Source organism: Dicentrarchus labrax, unplaced genomic scaffold, assembly GCF_905237075.1.
Source record: "Dicentrarchus labrax unplaced genomic scaffold, dlabrax2021, whole genome shotgun sequence".
Taxonomy (NCBI): domain Eukaryota; kingdom Metazoa; phylum Chordata; class Actinopteri; family Moronidae; genus Dicentrarchus; species Dicentrarchus labrax.
In genome coordinates, this window is record NW_026136713.1 from 17,647,429 (window position 1) to 17,671,270 (window position 23,842).

At 38.8% G+C, this 23,842-nt stretch overlaps 1 protein-coding gene across 1 annotated transcript in view; it reads right to left on the bottom strand.

Moving 5' to 3' along the window:
• pigg (phosphatidylinositol glycan anchor biosynthesis class G) overlaps positions 1–23,842 on the bottom strand; it is a 67,137-nt gene continuing 43,295 nt past the window's right edge. Inside the window, exons 11-13 of the mRNA XM_051419563.1 lie at positions 16,611–16,920; positions 12,399–12,562; positions 1–5,693 (exon numbers count right to left, since the gene is read on the bottom strand). Coding sequence (XP_051275523.1) covers positions 5,471–5,693; positions 12,399–12,562; positions 16,611–16,920 — 697 coding nt within the window. The 3' untranslated portion in view covers positions 1–5,470. The remainder of the gene's footprint in view (positions 5,694–12,398; positions 12,563–16,610; positions 16,921–23,842) is intronic.

The window sequence follows — 23,842 nt, forward strand, 5'->3', positions numbered from 1 at the left end:
TTTCAGTGTAGTAAAATCCTTTATTTCATTATTAAGAACATAAATAATGCAAGTCTTGATTAAAAACAATCATTTTGGGAAATCTGTCACTTTTTATTGTTTCACATTTGTCACAGAAGATAGAAATCAGAAGTAGGTAAAGAAAAAAGAAAGAAAATCACTAGTTTTTTGGGGGGGGACAAGGAGGGGAAAAAATGCTCACACACATAGAAAACAGGATGAAGTGTTACCTTAAACTATATCAAAACAAGTGGGATGTTAACCAGTATAAGCACAAATCTCGTGTATTAACACAGATAATACAGGTGTGTGTTATGACGCTCTAACAGCTGGAAAATAAAACCTATAATATGTGTTGTACATCTTTGTCTCTCTGACCTGAAATAAGAAACTAAATTCAGTCTACATGTCAACTGAAGGATCAATAACAAGATGGAAATGCAAATAAATACACAAACACACACACAAAAAAACCAGTCCACTTTTTCCTGTTATGTATAACATGTGCTTAAAAGCTTTCAACCATGTGGACACTACAATTATTCTGATCCATTTCACGGGCCGGTAGGTTTTCGGATACAGAGGAATGATTTTGCACAGAAAGTGTCGTCCCATCAGATTTGTGAGAAGCTGCTTTGAGGCTTCTTGTTGCACCGGTGCAGTCATGTTTCACACAATGATCCACGAGGTGTTGGAAAAGAAAAAAGTAAACCAACTTTAAAAAAAAAAAAAAAACTCTCATGAAAGAGTAGTTCTTATCGAGACTTATTTTCTCCTCTCAGCTGAGCATTTTCTCTGGAGTTCATCACAGCGTAATGACTAATCCCTGTCGAGCCATTCTCACTTGTTTGTTTAGTGATGTTCTCTGACTTTTGTGTAAATAAAAGCAACCCTTGCCTGACTACAGCTCATTGCATGAACATCTGTTGGTTTTGCTTAGAAAGAACAGAGCAGGAACTAAGAATGGATGAAGGTAAAAACCCAGCTGAAAAATGATGCCCCCTTATAGAAACCCAAACATCATCAACAGAAAAAAAAAAACACAACAAAGGAATAACAAATCACATTGCTGGCCGGCGGCGGCAAATCCGCTGCCAGCGCCGAGAAAAATTACCACTATAATGATATTATCAAACTCGATGTACCCAAAGTACTTCAGGAGTTTCTCAAACTCTAAAAGAACTAATGTGGTGTCACAGGTTTTCATTTTAGTGGAAGGTTGCTGATGAGATGCAGAGAGACGCACAACATAATTGATCTTCAGCACAATAAAATCCCACCGAGTGCTCTGAAACACCAACAACATTCATTTTCATTTCATCTCTCAGAACAGAAAATCTATCCGACACTGAAAACATGGATAGCTGTTCATTTTAAATGATCTTAAATGGCCTTCAAAAATTACATCTGACCTTTAAACTGTCTAAATGGTCCTTTATTATGGGATGCAGGAATGATCACCAGCTAGCCCTCGTTATCACGAGTCTCCACGACTGCCTACAACTTCAACCACCATCTCTCTGGATCCATTTAGTCCGGTTTGTGTGTACAGTTCTTTTAGAACTACTTTTATTTATTTCTTCTTTTCCTTCTTTATATTTTTTTTTAAACCAACTTAAATGTCAAAGACGTGACTGTCATTATTTGTTGTTATCATTTTTTGTAAAAAAGTAAATAAAAAAACTTACAATTAAGGGAGAAACTTAAAATAAAAACATAAAAATATCACATTTTGATGGCTGTTTGACAAGCTGCTGACAGAATAATCTGCGTGAGTGATGAAGATTATTATCTGGTTCATAAACTATTTCCATCAGACTTTGTTTAAAGTGTGTGTTTGATACCTAATTTGACTGAAGAGAGGAAAAGGCACTTGACAACAGCATGCCATCAGTGTAGAAAAAGGGCCTATTCAATCTTAAGCTCAGCCACCTCAAACCTAAATGCGTTCCTGCTTCTGATGCAAACCAGCTAACCTGCAGCGATCCATATGCAGCGTGTGTCTGTGTCAGTGACCCTGTGTATTCAGATGTAAATCCTCTTGTTTGTCTGACTTTTCAATGATGTTCGGGACATTTATATTCCATTTTCTGCGGGTTTAGTCGACGCTGAGGTTGTCTCTGTCAAGGTGAGTCACAGCAACAACCCCAACTGCGAGCAAAAACAAAGTGTGAAGCTCGTCTTGCATCAGACAAAATCTATTCAGAAACACACTGAACATCAGCATCGCTTTTTTTTTTCTTCTGCCTTTCTCGGTTTTGGCATCTGCTTCTCCGAAGCTTGTGGCAGCTTTGGGGAGATGTCAGTGATCTTAGCCTCGGGCGAGGTGCCGTTACAGGGCAGACAGCTCATCAAGGTGATTGACAAGTGTTGGGGTGGGAACTTACGATTCACTTTTCTGCCCAGAGGTAAAACAGTTGCACACTGTAGCTGTAACGTTACATCTTTTTCAACTTTTTTTGGACAAGTCTCAAAGGGTATTAATGACGTAAGAACTGCCAGGTAATCATCAGGAAGCAGCTTTGAAGTAGAAACAGCTGCTCATTGACAACACTGAAGCCCATAACTCAACAAAAATAACAGCTGGAATGGAAGTCTTAGTTTGGCTCTTATTTTGTAATGTACCACTTCACAATAAAACACCTGGTACTGCAGTTCTTTTATGATATAAATATAAACAAACGTGAGTTTAAGACACACTGGATGTTTGATTATGACTTTTCTGATTTTTACTTTCAAAATGGAGTCCAAGCAATCAGTGAGATACTATAATAATAAATTGCGCCCCATAAGTAACAAGACAGCAGCACACTGTTTGCTCTTTTGGCTCCAATACTCTTATTGGTTTGGACGCTAGCCATCTCACCTGCCAGCCTTCCTTTGGTTGGTATCTCAGTGATACTGAAAGAACTGATTGAGTACAAGTTGAAGAAGTTTGTAAGTCTGCGGAGTACTGTTAGACTCTGGAAATTATATCACTTGTAAATTCAAATTGTAATATATATTCAGCTGGATAAGGAGAGCAAGTAAAAAAAAAAAGAACAGCGTGTCTGGTGTTCTTGATGTGCTGGAGACCTCTAGTTGACATTACAAGCAGTGGAAATGCTTGCCAAGACACTAAAATTGCTACTGAATTAATAAAGTCTCAGTTAGAGCTGCAGAAAAAAAAAAAAAAACAGATAAAACATACCTTATAAAGCGCCGTGATATTTGCTTTCTTTTCTGGGCTGACTACAGTTTGAACACTTTCTGGACGTTTTTAATGAATTATGAGCTGAAACCAACTAAATGCTTCGCTCAGTAGAGACTGAGGACTTTTTCCTGGTTTTTGTTGCTAAAACTAGGTGGAAATAATTAGAGAGTTAAAAAATAAACTGCACTGACGAAACAGATGGAGGCCAGGTGATTTCCAGCCTTAGGACATCCCTAGTAATTCGATAGATGTGGCATATTTTCCAGCCATGCATCTAAACAGACACCTTAAAATGAAGACAAGACAAGAAGCCCCATTGTTCTAACTGTTCTCACACACACACACACACACACACACACACACACACACACACACACACACACACACACACACACACACACACACACACACACACACACACACACACACAGATATCTAGTGCAGCTTTCTGCCATTTCCAAAATGTCCCCAGTAAAAAAAGGGTTAAATACTTTTAAGAGTGAAAAAGGAAAATTAAATATTACATAATATTTGCCCAGCATTTTTGAAAATGTTGTGAAGAGAAACAAATATCTTAAAAACACCCACATTAAACCCCCCCCCTGCACCTCCATCTTACACCCACACAGGTGTTCACTTATGTTTCCTGATTAGACCTCTTCTTATGCCTGTGTCTGCAGGTACAGACTTGATTGAGGTCTCCCTTTGTTGCACAGCAGACAGTTTGACCTGTCACAGCAGGAAAAGGCTCAAATGTTACTAATAACATTAAGGCTTGTTTGAGATGAACTGCTCTTCGCCTTGAAAGTCGATGAGATCAGGCGGCAGCAGCAGGAGGCGGTGGCGAAGAGCCGCAGGCAACTCGTACAGTTTCAAGCCGTCTTCAAAGAATACTTATCTGTAGACTACTTTTTAAACCATGTTCGGATATATAAATAAACTTTATCGCTAATATTATCGACCAGACAAGATATGTTTATTAACAGATTGAAGCTTCATTGCACAACATGAGGCTAATAGTCAGCAATCTAGTGTTAATTGTTACAATCACACAGACAATTAGGATTTTCTACAAAACGTGGTGTTTGTGGTCAAAAGCCAATCAGCTCTTTGATCAGGCGACAGCCAGGCATTTTAAGTGATGCCTTGGGTTGTGCAGTCGGTGGAGAGCACCAGCGTCTAAAAACTGCGGCTGCCTCAGTATTGTATAGTTTCTTTATCTATTCATCAGACGCAGTGCATATTAATAAACACTGCTGTAAGTGTGCAAGAATTAGCCAAAAGGCTTGTTTCCATCTGTAGTCCCTGGCCAGGTTTAAATACTGGCAGCCTGAAATCAGCATAAAATCAATAAACAAGGTTAAAACAATAATCATGATGTAAGACATGTTAATTAAAGGAGCACAGTCGTGAGGTTAGAGATGCAGTCGGCATGAAGTCGGACGCAAATTCAACCGGCACGATTCTGCGAAGGCCTGGCTCATCTCGATCGAGCCTCCAAACAACGGCTCTGTTTTATTCAAGTGTCCCATTAAGTCAGGACATGAGTGACAGCGAGGCAGCTTACACGATACCTGCTCCCTGAAAGTGGAGCAGCTGAATGGAATTCAGCCATCATTAATTCATATTATTTACAGCTGTGCTTTTTCCTACTGTGACATGTCAAAATGTCTGCTGGTGAGTTTTCTCAGTGCTGTTGAGAATTGCTCGGCCAGACTTCAACCTTCAAGCTCTAATCAGACAGGATAACTGAAAACACCTGTGTGGGTGCAGGTTGTTACTAAGCTCTTATGTTAACACGCTGTTCAACATCAGTAGAAACAAAGTCATTCACTTATACATGCAGAGCAAAGCATCTACATTGTTGTCTAAGTAGCTTCTCGTACACCAGTCCCTGAGGTAATATACATGTATATGTTAAAAAAACATATTCTTTCAAAAAGCTTTTTTTTTTTTTTAAACTTAATTTCACTTTTATTCGTCTGCAAACATTTTCTCCTGGGAAAGAATTTAAAATATTTAAATAGACTGCTCAAAAATACATTGTAAGTGCATTCTCAAAGTATTTTTTTTTGCAAACCAGACATACAGAGTCAGGAGGAAGAACTCTTTCTGAAGTATCTGCTCACATATTGTGAACAGATCAGTTTACTACAAAGTGAGGGTAAGCATATTATAGTGTCTCAGTTTGAAAGTCTTGCACACAGCATTAAGAGACTGTGTCCGACCCTTTGACTAAAGCGAATCCCTTATGGGAAGACGTGCGGCTTTGGCTTCCTACGACTTACTGGAACTGTGGCTCTGCTCCATCGTGTAGAAGAAGAGACAGACTCCTGCAGTCAGCAGCAGGTGCATGGACTCGTACAGTAATTTGGGTGAAAAGACGCTCCATATGAAGAGATGGTACCGCAGAACAGTTACCAGCACAATGTAGGCTGCAGCTGGCACAGACCTCAGCAGGGCCAAACAGTAGCAGCCATGGCCGACTGCAACCGGGCTCCTGCAGAGAGGAAAAGGATTCATCAGGGAGGTTGAAAGCACTGCAGAGAGCGAAGCAGGCAACTATTTTCTGTGAATAATAGGCAAACTTCCTGTATAGCAAAAGTTTATATGTGAACCAAGGTCATCCTAAGCCGCTTTATGTTTTCTAAATGATGATTTTGAATCAGTAAAGCTGCAGATTGTTTGATGATTCATTACTACAATTTCACTACATTTTGGAGTTTCTACCTTACGCATGTACCCAGGAGAAGAGTCAGATCCAATTATCTTCTCACAATAATGCAGATTGCTGGCAAATTCTGATAAAGAAGTTAATGACTTTAAAACCTGCATAATGGAAGGAGGGATGCAGTGAGGAGATTAGGAGGTGCTAATGTAAAACCAAACACACACAGATACACAAAGACATGTGTACGTGTACACTAGACTTCTTCTCTGACGCACTGAAACACAAATGCGTAAATAAATACAGTGATCTTGTTCTTTCGAACAGGCAGAGTCCCAGCTGAGGGGGAGGAACTTCAAGCCTTTTCCCAAGACAAGAGAAGTAGGAGACATGGGAAGCAGTCCAGTTTGGAGGTGGAAAATCAATCAAAGGGGCCAGTTAAAACACACACACAAGATACACATAGGCACAAATGTGTCAAACACCGGCGAATAATCAATAATGAGCTTTTTTCGAATGCAGCAATTCAAAACTGTGGCACACAGGAGTATTTGCTCTGGTTCCCCTCAGAGTCAATGACATTTATTTAAACAATATTACTGACTGTCACAACTACACTGGTGTAGTGTGCCACTCTTGTAAACTCAGTCTTGTTTTTGTAGTGTTGGACATCATTTTTGTCTGTATGATCACATTTTAGCCACCAATTACATTCTGGAGATGTGAGGCAGTTCATCAGGACGAGCAACCAAACTGGTCAGAGGATCATGAGGGGTGGGGACTCCTAAGGGACAGAAATCTAAACTGATGCACCAAAGTGCCAAGATATCCTGACGCTAAGTCCCTAGTATGGGTCTAGCTCCAAAATAACTTCCCACAATGCAACTGAATATGGTCTTTTGTGAAATCCCCCCCAAGCCTATTCTTTCAAAAGCCAAGGCCTCAGTTTGTATTGGAGAGTTTCTGTTATGAATTTACGATGATCAACAGAATCTGGAGTATTCCTTTCACAACCACAGAAGACATTATGTGAGTGACACTAAGCATGACAAGTGAACTGATCAATAACTTCTGTAGAGTGCTCCTTTATAGCTTTTTAAACCAGTTATGACAAGTAATTACTTATTTGTAATTGAAAAAACACTTAAAATTAGGGATGCACAATGTGAATTTTTTTCAGCCAATACATTAATTACCTGCTTCTCATGGCCGATACTGATAAGATACCTAATAATTTCACATTCAGTTCATAACCAGTTTTTTCTTTAAACCCCTGATTGTAAGAAAGGCTAAGGCTATGTAGTGAGCAACGATGGATGATTTAATATTCCATAGTTCATCAAAAAAACTCAACAAACATACTTTGGCTTTCATAGAGCATAAAGTTTATCAATCATTTTGAGTTCCAAATAAATTATAATAATTATGGACCAATAATTTATCAGCTGTAAATTAAATGCCAGGATAATTTATAATAATATAAATTTCCCATTATTGGCCGATAATTTATTAGTCCCTATAATTATTGTGGTTAACATATTATGACTGGTAATAATGTAATAGAAGTTATATGTTCAAACTTCTGTTTGTGTTGACCAAATTGACCTATTTGTAAAGCTGCCATGTCCTCAGATGAAGAGAAATGAAGTTGGTGACTATAATATCATGGCAACATGGAAGAAAATGGCTTTAGCTACATAAAAAAACACTCAGTTTGTACGGTGCTCTGTGAATTTACCTAATGGAGAATTCCACAGAGCTGCTGGGTTTAAAACAGCTTAGGGTTTTTTTTTCCTGTGTCCTACCTCAAAGAGCTACTAAAACATTAATGTGGGACCTCTCAGGTGGGTTAGCAGGGTAAACAGCCAATCTGAGTAAAACCCTGCAAGAAACTTAATTCTCTCAGAGGAGAAGACGTGCGACATCTATGGTATCTTTTCTAATTCACGGTTTTATAAATGAATGGGGTGATAAAGAAGATTAGCTCAATTTTGATGTTGTTTATCTGGTGTGGTTAGGAATAATAAAAATCATATAAAACAAATGATCAAACTGAAGAAGGAGAAGAAAGAAGGGCTCGAACACAGTGTGAAATGTGCAGAATGTGCAAAATGTAGGATGAATGAATGACTCAGGGAGATCCCAGCGCTGGAAATTCTGCACCAAAACGAAAGAGTTTGATGGAAGGCTACATCGTCCTTCAGTGCATTGTATTTCAAACCATTTTACTTTTGAGCTCACAAAGCAGCAAGCTGCACAAAAGATCAACTGTCTGTCTCCACTTGTGCTTTTTCACACCTCTCAACAAAAGGTAATTTCAAAGAGCCAATGCAGCCAATGTAGTACAGAGTGAAAATATGACCTGAATACACCTTTTATATATATATTTCTGTCAGAATCCTGACTTTTTAAAGACAGTCTGAAGAAAGTAAAGCTGCGTTGATGGGTTTATAGTCAGGGTCGTCATGCAAACTAAATTTCTTTCTTTCAATTAGAGCAGAAATAAAGAAAATAATGACGGAATTTTCTGCAATTTGACATATATATTCAAATGCTTTGGGGGGATTGTCTGAAAACCTCGCTAAAGCAGTTTTTGTAGCTTAATTATCCCCCCCTTTTATATATTAAGGTATTAGATTATTCAATTATATGTGCTGTTATGGTTATTGATTGACACTTCTTCAGTAGCTGCCACTCGTCTGCTTTACCCCAAAATTTTAATGGGCATACATTCACATACAAAGACCACATCCTCAATGCAAATTAGTTTAGAGAACAAAGATAATAAAGCCACAGATGAAAGGAACCTGCCTTCATGCTAACAGCTGTATTTTCTAACACAATGCACAGGAAGCAGCATCAGTACAGACGGGACTGTGTTGACATCACATAGCTGTGTCTGCTGCCAGTAAAAGCTCAGACAGAGCAGCAGCAACCTATTTTCCAAAATGCTCAACCTCCTCGTAATCCATCATCACCAACAGCCTAAGAACAAATACATTAACCTGTAACCACACCGCACACACTGATGTGACTAGAGAGAGGGAGGGGAGCAATAATATGCCTACCTGCCTACCTCAAGACCTGTCAGCAAGACTCCAGAAGGAAGCCCTAACTCTCTCCATTTTCACATGTTTGAAAAAAGGAATTGAAGCTCTACAAACCACTTCAGCAACACACCGTTAAGCTGCAGCCTACATCTCCTCCAACAGAGAGCTGTGTGTACCTGCTGTTGTGAATTTCAACTTTTAAAAGAAACTGATACCACAGGGAAAGTGTGTGTGTGTGTGTGTTTCGTTTCACTCACTCATTTATTAGGGCTGCAACTAACGATTATTTGTATTATCGATTAATCTGTATAATAATCTTTATTAGTCGTTTGGTCCATAAAATGTCAAAAAATTGTTAAAATTATCGATAGCTGTCTCCCAAAGTTCAAGGTGACGTCCTCAAATGTCATATTTTGTCCACAACCCAAAAGATATTCAGTTTACTGTCATAGAGGACTAAAGAAAACAGAAAATATTCACATTTGAGAAGGGCAAATCAATGACTTAACTTCTTAAGAAATGACTCATGATTAATCGATTATCAGAAAAGTTTGCGATTAATTGTAGCAGTTCTAAAAAGAATCTTAACTACATATAATAGTAATAAAATAATAAAATATAAAAGCTGATGAGGCATGTGTGCCCTTCATCTGGAATGACGTGTTTGTTCACAGTGATTAGCTGCACTAAAACAATGAAAACATTCTCTCTGAATTATGAGATTGCTTTGAGTAGAGTCAGACTGTGTCAAGGGAGACCCGTTGAAAAGCTATTGATCAAAGCCCATTTCCAGTACTTGCCTTGTGGTCGAGCTGCTGATGGTGCAGAGTGAATCCTAAATGAGCTACCGTATATGAGGCTATTTCAGAGTTTCATTTGTCACAATGTCTTGAGTGCACATTACAGGTGGGGTTTCTGAGGAAAACACTGCGCTGTGAATAACAACAGCAACATAAAGATGCTTGTGTGTCCCGCAGAGTAATGCAGTATGTAATGTCTGCGAGCAGGATTTAGTGTGACATTAGCTTGTGAGGCATCAAGGTTAAAGTCCCTGCAGTGGCCACTAGAGGCTGCAGTGTTCATTGCAGCACACGATATGAAAGTGATGAGCTGGCCAAACAACAAGCTGGCGATCTGGCTGTTAAAACCACAGTGAATATAGCTCCATCATCACCTCCTCATAATGGTTTCACTTGTTGGCAGATCATTCAGTCTAAATAGCGATTTACTGTCTGCATGCGTTGTTGTTGTTACAGTTTAGGTTCACAAGTGACATAAATCAATGCATGAGCCACGTCTGATTTTAGCTAAAGCAGCAATTTGAACATACGTAGTCGACACATCTTTGGTGTTGTTACTGTAAAGCAGTTTTCCTCCGCTACTGTATGTGAGACGCTGTCATGTTTCTAACAAGTGAGTTCCTGTTGCTAGTAGAAAATGAATGCTATTCCGCAGCTCTGCCTTGCTCACTGTGGTGTAGCTTCAATCTCAGCGTGGCTTTACTTTTTCATTTGTAACCCCTCTACTCTTAGTGGGGATAGATATTTAGATTCCCCGGAGAGTGGTGCTACAGGAAAGATGATGGAGGTCATTATAATCAAGTTGAGTAAATTTTTATATTTTATGGAAAAGTGGAAATTTTGGGGTGATGTTGACATTTTCACGGGGTTTTTGGTAATGTCTTGTCATGGATCAAACGTTGGGTCACAGAGACATTTTTAAGGTGCTGAATGAAAAGGTCGCCCATATCAATAGTCATTCTCTGAGGATCTTTAATGTCCACATTAAATATCATGGCAGGCCAGTCAGGAGCCGCTCTGGACCAAAGTGTCGGATGGACGAAAGGATCAACTTCCCTAGGCTCTGCCGGCAGCAGCGTAAAAAAATTTAAGATGAGTCGCAACTTTTTAATCAGAGACTGTCTGGACTACTGAAATGTTAAACATATCATATTTGAATGTGGGATCAAAGATTATTAAGAATATAAATCATGCATGGGTATGTACACCCTCTGCAGTCTAATTTTCATGGGACCTTTGTGCGAGCAAAATTAAAACATTCTTTTCCCCATAAAGTAGTGACTTTTTATGACAAGGCTGCAGCCTTAGATCAATCCTTGCATTTCTGTCACTGGCTTTTAAACAATATAGGCAGGTTAATCAAACTCCTTTTATACAAACACCATCTTCTGTCTACATTAAAAGAGTATTTCAGCTTTGGCTCCAGCAGCAGGGCAGCTGTTGCCCAGCCACAGTCCTCATCACTCAGCACTGTGCCTGTGTCTCATGCTGAGGGGAGCTGTAGTTATTGGCTGCATTCACACACATACAGCTACTGGCCTCTCTCCAGTTAAGGTCTTATGCAGGTTAAGCTGTTTACATGCATCTCTGATACCCTGCATGCGAGTCTCCTCGTTGCCACGAGTAAACCAATTAAGAGAATATTCCTGTGCACCTGTACTGTCTCACCCACGGAGAGGATTCAGAACGAAAAACTACAAAAGGAAACAACCGCCACTCAAAATTAACTGTAGCAGTGATGCTGTGTGACGGTGGAAACCAAAGTAGAAGAGAGTAGCATGTTTAAATTAAATATCATAGTGCAGTAGCTCCCCTATAGCCCTCTCAGATGAGCTCAAGTTCACTTTCACTGGCACCACCTGTCATCTTCCAAATGTGTTCTTATAAATGGATTAAACTGGATGTTATTTAAATATTACTTAAATCGGCGTTTACTGTTACAATAATGCTTTCATCAGATCTAATGACAGTGTTTGGGTTGCCTTGATCAAGGTGGAATTCATGCTACCACTTGGAGTGACGTAAAATAGCTGAAACGTTTCAGCTATTTTAACTGTTTATTTGTTACCTTTAGCTAACTACTTCACTATTTGTTTATTATGTTAAGCTAATCCGTTAAAAACACATAAACATTATTTTTAGCTTACTATTTTAACAATTCACTCACTAGTTTAAGCTAACCATTACTAGCTGCTTTGTTCATTACTTTTAAATATTTCAGTTAATTTGAACTATTTCAACTGTTTATTCATAAAACTTTTAGGTGTTTCATAAAAGTCTATCCATTACTTTTAGCTAATTTAACAACAATTTAACTCTAATTTATCTTATCTGTAATTTAACTTTTTATCTATTACTTAATTAACTATGTCAACATCTCTGCTGGCGTACTAAGTTGTTTCACGCTCTCTTACAACTGACTGTTGTCAGTGTCACTGGGCATTTTACTGGTTATTTTAAATATAGTCGTAAAGATCAGCACAAATTTCTAATCCTATTTTGTTATTTATGATTTTCCTCAACAGGGTTATGTGGAGAGATTTAATGAAATCATTCAGTTGAGTTTAGTTGACTTAATGAGTTGAGCTTTCCACGTATCCACTGGAAACTGCAGGAGTAACCCCGGGGTATAAACAACCCTTGGTTGGATATCATTGCCATGGAGTGACTTTTAATCTGACACTTACTTGTCTCTCTCTGAGCTGAGATAGCAGACGAGGTGACACGCCCAGAGCAGGGGCCCCGCGTAAGTGCTGAGGGCCGTTAAGAAGATGGCAGGTGCTTCTATGTAACTTTCCAGTCCAATGAAGCCCACTGAAATGTCAACAGTGGCAATGTTGTTGGAATTTCCCTGCAGGAGCACAAAAAAAGCTTATTTTAGCATCGCCATGGGCACAGGAATAACTCACCCTGTATACAGACAAAAAGGAGTACACAAAGATCTGTGGATGAAGCTTTGTAAGCATTTCTTAGCTGTTAAGAAGTGGTCCTTTCCTTTATCATCATTACTTTGAGCTTCTGGCGACTTCCCAGCAGCACAGTTGTTTGTGTTTTCCAGTCCCTGACCTGAGCAGCATACAGCATTCTGTCTGTAGCTAGACCCTTGTTAGAACCACTAAGGCTACTGTGTAAGTGTGCATGCGTTTGTGCCAGCAAAGAATTTTTGTTTTGTTTTAAAAACAGTGCATTTTCTTATCTTTAACTTTGCAACCAATTTCCAGTATCTCTGGAACGGGCAAAATATGCCTAAAGTAGAACTGAAAACATTATGCTTTTGTAACCTTGTTTTATTTCCTTTTTCCCTTGTTCTGAAGTTTCATCTCAAGCTTTAGAAGATTTCATCACTGCAATGCAATGAGGATTTATAGCCACAATATAAAGGGTATTTGGTTCTGCAAATATAGGCTATATCCACAGAAGGAAAGATGCTTTTGTTCAAACGTTATAACTCAACTCAAAAAATATGTGCTGAAATGTTGAGGATGTTGTTTCATCACGAGCTCAACCAGCAGAATAATTATAGCTTAAAATGAAAGAATATGAAAATAAAGTGGCCCATACAGATTATCAGAAGTAAGCAGGTGAAAATCTTTTTGACCGGTAAAGGCTCCAGTGAATCTAAACACATTACTAAATCCAACTATTCCCTGAAGCTTAACCTTTACAATAAAAGGACTGTAAAATTATGTTCAAAAGCTAAAAAAATAAATAAAAATACAGGCGAAGTAATCCATGTTCAAATTTGTGCTGCTCAGGTGCTTAATCTGATTTCTGGGTGGCACTTGGAGATTACTGAAATCTGTTCACGCCTCTGAGATGCAGCCTTCAGACAAATCAATCAACCTGAGCCACTGAACAGCGGCTCAGAGAAACATTGTCACGTCTGCACACATCCTTTCCTACCGAGTTCAAACTGGCTCATCTATAGTGTTTCAACAAGCAATAAGAACATTTAAAATTAGTACAATTCACTGCGGCTGTCAGGTTGTGGCATGTAAACTCCACTCTATACATGTACACACACACACAAGGAAAAGAAAAATCTCTGGGAATCAGCAGAGATCAAGGGTGGTTTTCTGGTTAAATCCGACTGCAATGACGATCCATAAGTAGCAACACATCAAGTAATGGTTCATTTCTCTTCTGTGCAAATATTTCTGATCACAGAGGAAGAAAACATTAACAGCTGCCTTCATTTTAAACAAACAAGCAGTGAATATCAGTGAGCAGGTTGGAGGCTGCATATGGATATTTTCTGCTTGCTTTCTTGCTGAAAATCCTGCTGTGATCATTCAAATGTATTCTGCACCATCGACAAACATCTCACCTTTGAAAAAAAAGGTGCAAGAAGTATTTTATGATTGAATTTCAGACAAAAATGAAAACTGTCAGAGAGTGGGGCTGGTCTAATATAGCTCTTTGCTGAAGTGTATACTAGAAACACATCTCTGTTTTGGGGTAAGTCTGAATACACTTAAAAGTGGTGTTTAGCAACCTGAATAGTGTTCAGTGTGTGCACCAAAATGCATCGCTAAAAGAGAAACATCTATTCTAATTTGTATGTTTACCGTACGTCACTTTTGTCAGCTTAATGAAATGTGAGTCCACCTTTCAGCTCTAAGCTCTAAAAACATCCTTGTGATGATTCATAGTTTTCTACAGAAGCTTGCTAAGTTGCATCTGAATTCAAACCCGTGGGGTGACTCGTCCCGACTCATGTGGCAACATTTGCACAAACTGGCTCATTTCAGAAGAATAAACTCCTCCTTGTTGCTTTACTGACCATCTGGTTTTGGGATGCTGATAAATCCACAGAAAATCCACTGCAAAGTCTGACTCGTCCATCACTGCAAATGATCAAGACAGCTAAATGCAGACGGCCAAAACGGCGTCTCCAGCGAGACAGTTAATTCATCATGTGATGCGATTTAACTTTTTTGTGACACTAGCAATGTCTGCATCTGAGGTTACCTGGAATATTTCCCATAATCCTCTTGAGCTTTTGTGTGTTTGCTTGCCAACAAAGAAGGACACTTAAAAAACAACAGCTTTCTGCCAATATTTATGTATAATAAAGCATCTGAAAACAGAAAAGGCATGTTTCTAGACTCCCCATTACTATCTTACCACTCTGATCAATCTGCAACCCCAGAGCTCATTGATCAGCTGTAACCGCTGATTAGATTTTAATTCAACATAATTTGGATTGTTCTGCATGATACCACTTTTTGTTTCCGAGCAGCAAATTTAAATCACATATGTCGCTGCTTTACAGATCCATTATGGTTACGGCTTCGTTGAGAATGTTATTACTCAAAGGTCTGTAATTACATGCCTGGGCGCGTACACTGAAAATTGTCTGGTGGCGGTCTATTCCCGAGCCCATCAAAGTATTAATGACCCAAGGGTGATGCCGGTTATTAAATTGTTAGCGATGTGGAAGTTCAGCGTTGACAACAACACACATCTGCTAACCAAATATCCGTCCTGGGTGGAGTTAAACCGAACGGAAGGTATCATATCTGCCTTGGAGGATCATTCATAGCTCATAACACCATAACACCTCCACAGGAAACAACTAGTCCAGTTCACCTTTATGCCAGTGCGGGATGAAAGTAATATAATTTAAACACTTCCTCTGCCCAGAACTGCTCCTATTACAGTGTCCGACACTATCAGCGGTGATAGCTTTCCAAAATGTTGCTGCACTCACTGTCAGAGCATTAAATTAGATGTCTCTTGCAATCAGACAAGAAAACCTTGCTTACTGTTTTTTTGTTCCCTGGAGTTTCTTTTATAGATATGGGAGGTTGTGATTTTGGCTGTGATACACATCTTCACACCTCTGTACTTTTGGTGTCAGCACCAATAGGTATTGCAGTTTGTGAACTGGCTGTAATTTGTGAGCTGGTAATGGTTTGATAACTGTTTTTGTAACTGCAACACTTATTTTATAGATTTACAGCGGGGTGAATTTGAATGGTCTGGACTACAATCAAAGTTAATCTGGATAAGTCAGTGGGGGGTTCAAACAAACTGGTTTGACTAATAGTAACTCAAAACAATCACCTTCACTAAAAAACACAAATCATTACAATCCACTGCTGCAACAAACACATTGTTTAAGCTTCAGGAAGGTCCTCACACAGTTAACGCACATTCACACCCGGAGGCTGTCCAGTACAACCACAGTTCCCAAATGTTGTGCAGTCGGAGCAGTCAGGGGTTAAAGGAAACCAGTCACAGTCACATCATAAAGTGGCACAGCACAATGAATCTGTGCACTTAATAATTTAATTTACTTTTTTGAAACTGTCAGTTCGCAAGCTTGTTAGCTTTATCGCTGACAGGACAATATGTTTACAGGTTTATTCAAAAGACGTATTTGTACCATTGAATCTTATCTCATAACTGTCTGCAAACCATCATCCATTCATTCATACCATTAACCAGTGGATTGTGCAACACAGCTAATAAGCTACGCTAACTTCATCAAGTTTAGTTTGCTACTGGACCATAGCACGAATCTGATCAGTAAGCTGCTAACAGTAATCAAATCTGATCACTGATAGCAGCAAATCCATTGGAAATCATTGATTTTGCCACATCATTTTCCCATTTTAACACACATTTAGCTCCCCAGTGCTTCATTACTATTATTATTGTGAATATATTAACCAGTCTGTAATACATATTAGCAACATTGTGTGGAAATTTTACTTCTACTAACCTTTTCTGCCGCTGCAGTGTAGTGTTAACGGTATTTAGTTGGTATCTAGAGGCCACTAAATCCTACACACTGATTCTTTAATACACCTTCTACTGCACATTAAACAGTAAATAAACAAGTGTCTGTTGAACCTTTGCCATCACTGACATTATTCATTATTGTTGCTTACCTGAAAGTAAAAGAAGGCCTGACCAAACCAGTAGTGCATGATGGTGGTTTGGGCGGCGTCATAGTGGAGTTCCTTCCAGATAAACTGAGCCATGAGGGTCTGGATCAACAGGGAGCAGCAGAGGACTGGCAGATTGTGAGCACGAAACAACAGTGAAACCAACAAAACCAAGCCACTGTAAATCTCCCATAATCCCCTGCTCTTCAACTTGGCATCTGCTGTGATGATCTGGGATCGCAACAGGTCCTTGGTGCCCGTGAAGAGGATGCCCAAAACGAAGACGTAAACAAAGCGCGCCTCCACTGTTCCCCTAAAAGAGAAAGATTACAGTGTCATTTTTGCATTTGCAGTAAGCCAGTATTGATTTTTCTCTACAAAACGTTCAATATTCAAGTAATTGTGGTAAGTGACTCTGGGATGTGGATTCTGGCAGTCTTGCTGTACCTGTCCATGCATTTTAGCAATTAAAAATCCAGAGTTTGGGGACATGAGGAGAATGATTTAATTCAGACTTTATACACTGAATGTCAAACAAAAGTGACAAAAGCAAGCTGTAATGGGCAAGAACAAAAGCAAACTACTAAACAGAACCTAAACAACCATCTTGATCATTTAAATGCAATAAAGAATAATCATTGATAAAATAAGACAGAAAGTCTAAAACACCTAAAACAGATTCATATCATCTCTGTAATACATTTCTTGAAGAAAATAAATATGACAGCATCCGTAACAGCAGATATGAAAAGTGTGCAATTAAACTCAAAACAATAGTAAATATTTAGCTGAATGACTCATTATCATATATTTCATTCATTAACCTTTCATTTAGAGGAAAAACATTTGGGACTATTACCATTTTCTGATATGAGAGACTACAGTCTAACATATCTGTGGTTCCAGTATATTTCAGTTCACTACTTTAATTAATTGCATATCCCTGTCTCTTTTGAGACAGTATTCTGTATATTTCTGTTACTTATAACCCTTATTTCATTCAGTATTCAGTGTGTCAATGTAACATTAATAATTAAAGGTGTGAGACTGGGAGTCAGAATGACTTGCCAGAGAAAAACAGACTTTCACATCCATCACTCTCTCCATTGTGCTTTCTGCATTGCTACAATTTGATATGCACGGTATTATCACTTCCTCCTGCTACTGATCTCAAAAATATCTTCTTTTCAATGGAGTATGACAGGTTGTAAGTAGTAGGGATGACAAGAGTGGCAGTGAAACCACCTAAGCTACAGACTACAGAAGGTCAAAGAGGGATTTTATAACATAACTGCCACGTATACGTTGTCCCTAGCACACTTTCCTCTAAACTGAAGCTGTTGGTTATCACAAGCGGGCCCCTACTGGCCAGTTAACAGGAGTGACGACTCTGCAGTCAATGGTGGCAGAAAACAGAGCAATCAATAAAATAGGTTTTTCATTTCAATCACTGCACCGATGAGACTACCTCGAACATACAGTCATAAATGTGTACAAAAAATACTATGCTGATGGGTCCAATAGTATGTGAGATTAGCTGTGGACAGATACACACACACACACAGACACACACACACACACACACACACACACACACACACACACACACACACACACACACACACACACACACACACACACACACACACACAAAGATCAAGGCTTGTACTGTATGTCCTGAGGTGCACAATAGTAAGTCTGAAGCTACTACAAGGTTAAAAAAAAGTTTCCATAAGGCTCTTCTCCTTCTAAAAGGCTTACTCCTCAAAAATCCTTTTCCAACTATCAATAATTTATATGCTCAAAAAGTCCCAAATTGAAGCTTTAAAGGAAAAGTGCTTTCGATTATGAAGGCAATTACATTTAGTCTAATTTCCATTTCAGGCATTCAGCATATGTTCTTATCCACAGAAACTTAAATGAAAAGAATTTTTTTTCCCCCGCCTCAAACCTGCTCTTTAATTATCTTTCATTCATTAATGTTTGTCCAAGAAAGAGGAATGAGTAAATAAACCTGAATAAAACAAAACAACAGACAACAATAGAGTGGTAAGATGTGTGGCATTGATAAGTCGTTTTATTCTATTTCATAATAGATGGAGGGGAAATAAAGAGCATTAAAAGCTAATGAAGTTTAGACAGACACTGACTTTTTAAGGAGTAACAGTTTGAGGATGCTTCTCTGCAAACATGTATATATATATATATTTTATATGTTCACCTATTGACCACCTTACCCCCTGATGATATTCAGAAGCACAACATTGATTTAAAGCAGCTGCTGGTAGTATTTTCAAACTGCGACTGCTCACAAGCAGTTTACACATTTGTCAATGCTGCGTCCAAAGTGATGACATCAAAAATGCGCTTCCTGTCAGTTGACGGCTATCACGCAGTAAAGGAACATTTCTTTTGCAGCAGGATGCAGTCAAAGCTGCAAAAGCACTACAGGATAATAGCTGACCCTGAAGGAGTTGAGCAAGTATTGGACATGTATTATTAATCAGTGTGTTTTATGGAAACCTGTTCCAACAGAGGAAAGGAGCAGAGTAATATGCTCCATACAGCACTATTCTTTATTATTCACAACTCCCCTAACAATGTGGCACGGATTGTATTCATCTTTATTTTATGCAAAGGAAAAGTGGAAAATCCTGGCCTGGATTTGATTGTGTGCGAGGACAGTGATGGGTTTGAGCTGCCGGGCTTACTTGTTAATGAGTGTGCAAGGTGGAGAAATCGTGAGAATTACCAACTAATCTTTTTGTGGCTGCATGTTTGTGCTCGACAGAAAAGTATTGCAGGGTGCGCCTAATGTGGTTGTTATCTTTAACTATACATCACACAAAGGGAGCAGGATTGGAAACCCATGAGATTTACATGTGAGATATTAAAAGACACCTTTCCTTCAGAAACTGTATATTTAACTGTGAAAGACTGCAGCACTAATCCACATCAGTCTGAAACAATAAACATTTTCCCCAACACTGAAGCATGCACAATTCTGAATGCTGAAAGGAATCTTGTTTGTTTTGACATTTCCAGAGCAGAAAGCACAAGCCCTCCTCCTTGTCTGAGCAGTAAAGGCTATTTGCTGTTTATGTAATTTCCCCCCAATTGCAGCACCCCCAAAAGTAGCTGCAGTTATTTTAAGTGTGTCCTGATTATAGTATATCACACAGCATGGCTTTGCACTTATCATATTTCTTCAACTTTTCCAGCCCTTACTTAAATTAGACTAGCCATTTAGACAAGGGGATATTACGCAATCTATGATTTCCATCCAAATCTACAGACGAGCAGCAGGCAGCACGAGCTGCAACAGTAAGACACTACCCCTCATGTGCCTGAACTCTCATCCTGTCCGCTTGAAGCACTGTGGCTAGTAATACACATAAACAGTACAGTCACAATCTCCAGTAGAGAGATGTAAGCAAACTAATGCTGCATTTTTATTTGCTTCTGAAGTGTTTGATGCCAGTATGCAAAGCCTCTTGGGACTCTGGTCTACAGGGAGATTTTTGTTCTAATCAACACACTACAGTCAGCGTAATTGTTAGGTCATTAGTATTGAACGACTATCCTATCAACCCTCCTTCAGATATATTATTGGCATTTTCTATTGAGGAGTTTTTAAAGAAAGTCCTCCATTTGCCCTTTGGCGTGCAGTAGTTCAGACCACCAAGCAAAGACCAGGGTCACAGCAAGCTCAGTCTTATTCTAGAACAATAACAAAGGCCAAAGTTGTTGTGATAATGGTGTTCAGCTGTGTCCTCCAGACGAGCACATCTATCATAAAGAACAATGCTAAGAGTGCATTTTTTTACTTTTGGCTTCATTTGTTGAGTTTACTTGTGGATTTGAGAACCACAACTCTGAAAAGTCTTTCCAGGGAATGTCATTACGAGATTACAAAGACGAGACAATCATTAAACATTCATTAAAGCAGATACTGTAATATTGTATGCCAAATGTATTCATTAATTGATGAATTAAAGTTTATCTGGTAAGTCTACATATAACATACATATCTCCGCTCACTACTAATTATCTCCAACAGTAACCATGATTTACATTCTAGCAAATTCATTAGTATGGTCACTCCTAAAGTCTGCAGCTCCTTTTGCTGTCCATCATTTCAGTCTGACGCTCGTAGTGACTGGAACGAGTTGCAAAAGATGTTAAAACTACCGTTCGAACTCATTATAAGCTGATAGTTTCTCATCACTGCACCTGCTTTTGAGTTTGCTTCCTGGGAACACAGTGTATAGACCTCTGTTGTTGTGTTCTGTATGTACTGTGATGCTTTAACTAACCTAATACTGTTTTCTTGCACCAGCTGTATCTATATTTTAATTGCTTGTATCAACTTGCCTCCTGTCGCTGCCTCTTGGCCAGGTGGTCACTGTAAATCAGGACTGGTCTCAAGTGACTTAAGGTAAAATAAAAAATAGAAAATGACTCTACCTGAAAGTGTGTCCAAAACAGCATTCGTCATATGGATTCTCTCTGGTATCCCGTTATCATAACTTTATCTAATAAGACCCTAAAAACAAATCCTCTGAACCTCTTAAGCTTCTTACTATGAAGGACAAGGCCCTTTATTATTTTATGTCAGAATTATTATTATTATTAAACAGTTTATTTCAAGAGAGATTTCTATATTTTGTTTTTGTTTGCTCACTTGGAAAAAGCTGAAGTCACCATTCCTGTCATAATACACTTAATAGTTTACTCCATAGTCAGCAGTAAATTGAGACATTTATGAATCATGAGTCATTTTGCATGACATTAAAAATGTGACGCATTGCATTGTGGGATCGTAGCAGAAAATAGCACGTACTTTCATGCAGCAATCAAAATTTTGCAATGTTTGAATCAAAAGAACTGCTGTGGAGTTGTTTGATTATGTTGTTCAAACCACACCCACACAGTCCTGATGGAGCAGATCAGAAGAGCTTTTTAAACTTAAAACTATTACTATACTTTTGATTGATTGATTTGATCCGATTATCCTGTCGTACACATAAAAGTGCCTAGCCCTCATGAGTTTGTTTCACTACAAAATGACACATTATAGATTATTATACAGCTCGGTCTTGGAACAAAATATTCTGCCTTCTCTCCCAAGCTTGGTACAAAAAGTTTGCAACAAATAAAAGCTCCTCATTCTAAAGCAGAAGTTTTTTTTATACAGCCAAAAGAAACCATCATAAATGGAATATAAATATAATTCCATAAGAGGTATTTTCAAACTTTAAACTTCGATCGTTTAGCTATGAATATCTAATGTTATTGAGAAAAAACTTTTTAGGGATAGTCTCCACACTGCCTGGTGAGACAACTCTACCAGTCAAATATATCGAATCTTACTTGCTGCATTTTGTAATGTTAATAGTAGTAACAGTGGACAGAAAATAGTAGCTTGTCAAGCTGTGGCACAGAGGAGCTATCTGGATTTCATGTTACCTTGGAAACAAGTGCTGGTGTTCCAGCAAGTGAATAAAAAAAGGTAAGACTACGTCCAATCCCCTCAACATGTTTGGTATATCCCCTTCATCAATCACCTGCATCAGGCTAACACTTACAGTAAATCAGCCAAAACAAGTAATTCAGTGCCAGAGGAAAGCTTTGAAGCAGACGCCTGAGAATGAGGAGGGCCTGCCCACTTTGTCTGAGCTCCGGGCCCTCTGTGGGATAAATCTGAGCACGTCAAAGTCTAACTATTGAAATGCCACTGGGACAAAGTGGCAGACTTTAAAACAATGGTTACAGGCGAAACATCTAATTACACAACAGACCATTAGATCAATACCTGCTCTGCTGCCAGAAATGTGTGTTTTTTCAGCTTTATGTTAAAGACATCACTGTCTTTCTGAAACAACTGTATGATTTAGAAAGAGAAAGCACACACAAATGCACCTTTATGAACTGTGCTTTGGAGTCAGTGGAGGATAATGATTTGTTAAATGTTACCACTGATATATTGTACCAACACAGACTGCCTTTGAGACAGGGTTATAAAATGGTTTACCTCTTGGGTAATAAAAGTGAAAACTGAATTCTGTGTGTCTGTGTGTGTGTGTGTGTCTGTCACTGCGTGTGTGTGTGTAAGTGTGGCAGGGGTTCACAGGTGTTTTGAGACGAGTTTGAATATATTTCCATTTTTAAGCGGGATCGGTATGCATGAATATTTTTAAATTGGAAACCTGCACAACAGCCCCTTTCTAGATGAAGCAGTACATGATAAAATGGGTCATGTTCTGTGCCGACGTAGAGCACACATACAAACACAGACAAAAACATAAACACTGTAAATGCTTATTGTGGCTCCGTGTTTGTTTACATGCGCCATAAACGCTAAGAAAGAGACGGAGACCGCAACAAACTTTGGCTATGATGTACACAGGCACAGACAGGTTTGGCCCCTAGCCGGCTGCTTTGATGTTGAGCTACTTCCTATTGGAACACAACAAATTTGATTTGCTTCATATTTTGTGTTACCTTGATTGTATCTTCCTCTTTTTTTTTTGCTGTGCTCGGGTCATTATCCAGTGATCTCTCAATATCAAGTTAAATACAAATAATGGAAAGTACATGTTTGCTCTGTCAGTCGACTGGCTGTCTATTTTTAGGTTCATTTCTGACGGTGCCATGAGGAAGGGTGTGTGCGAGAGAGAGGAAAACAGAAAGAGATGGACAAACTGTATCCACAGTGACATCAATTCAAGTAAGCCTCTGAACCGTTTAAAGTGAGCAGCGTTGGCTGTTCTCAACCCCATTAGCCATTTTGAAAGATGCAACAGTGCAATTAGGCAGTTGGCACAAAGGGAAGGCGAGGAGGGAACCGGGCAGTTGTCAGGGGGCTTTACTTTGATAACATGCTCACACAGAGAGAGAGTAACCCAGGAAGACCAGACTTTAAAAAAAGCATCATTAGACAAAGTCATTCCTTTTTACACTCACATTATGGCGAGAAGGGAAAAAAAACACAGCAATGAAAAAGGCAACATTTATAGCTTTTTCATTTCAGAGAGACAGAAACTGTCCTGATATTGTATCTAAAATAACCATAAATTCGACTATGTGCTTGTTCAAAAATAAACCAAAAAAAATTAGACCCACGGGAAACATTATTTGATTCCAACAATTCAGCTGGAAGCTACTGCACTAAAATCAAAGCACTATTCTAGTGTAATTAGTTAAATATAGCTTACAGCACCGGAGATGGACTG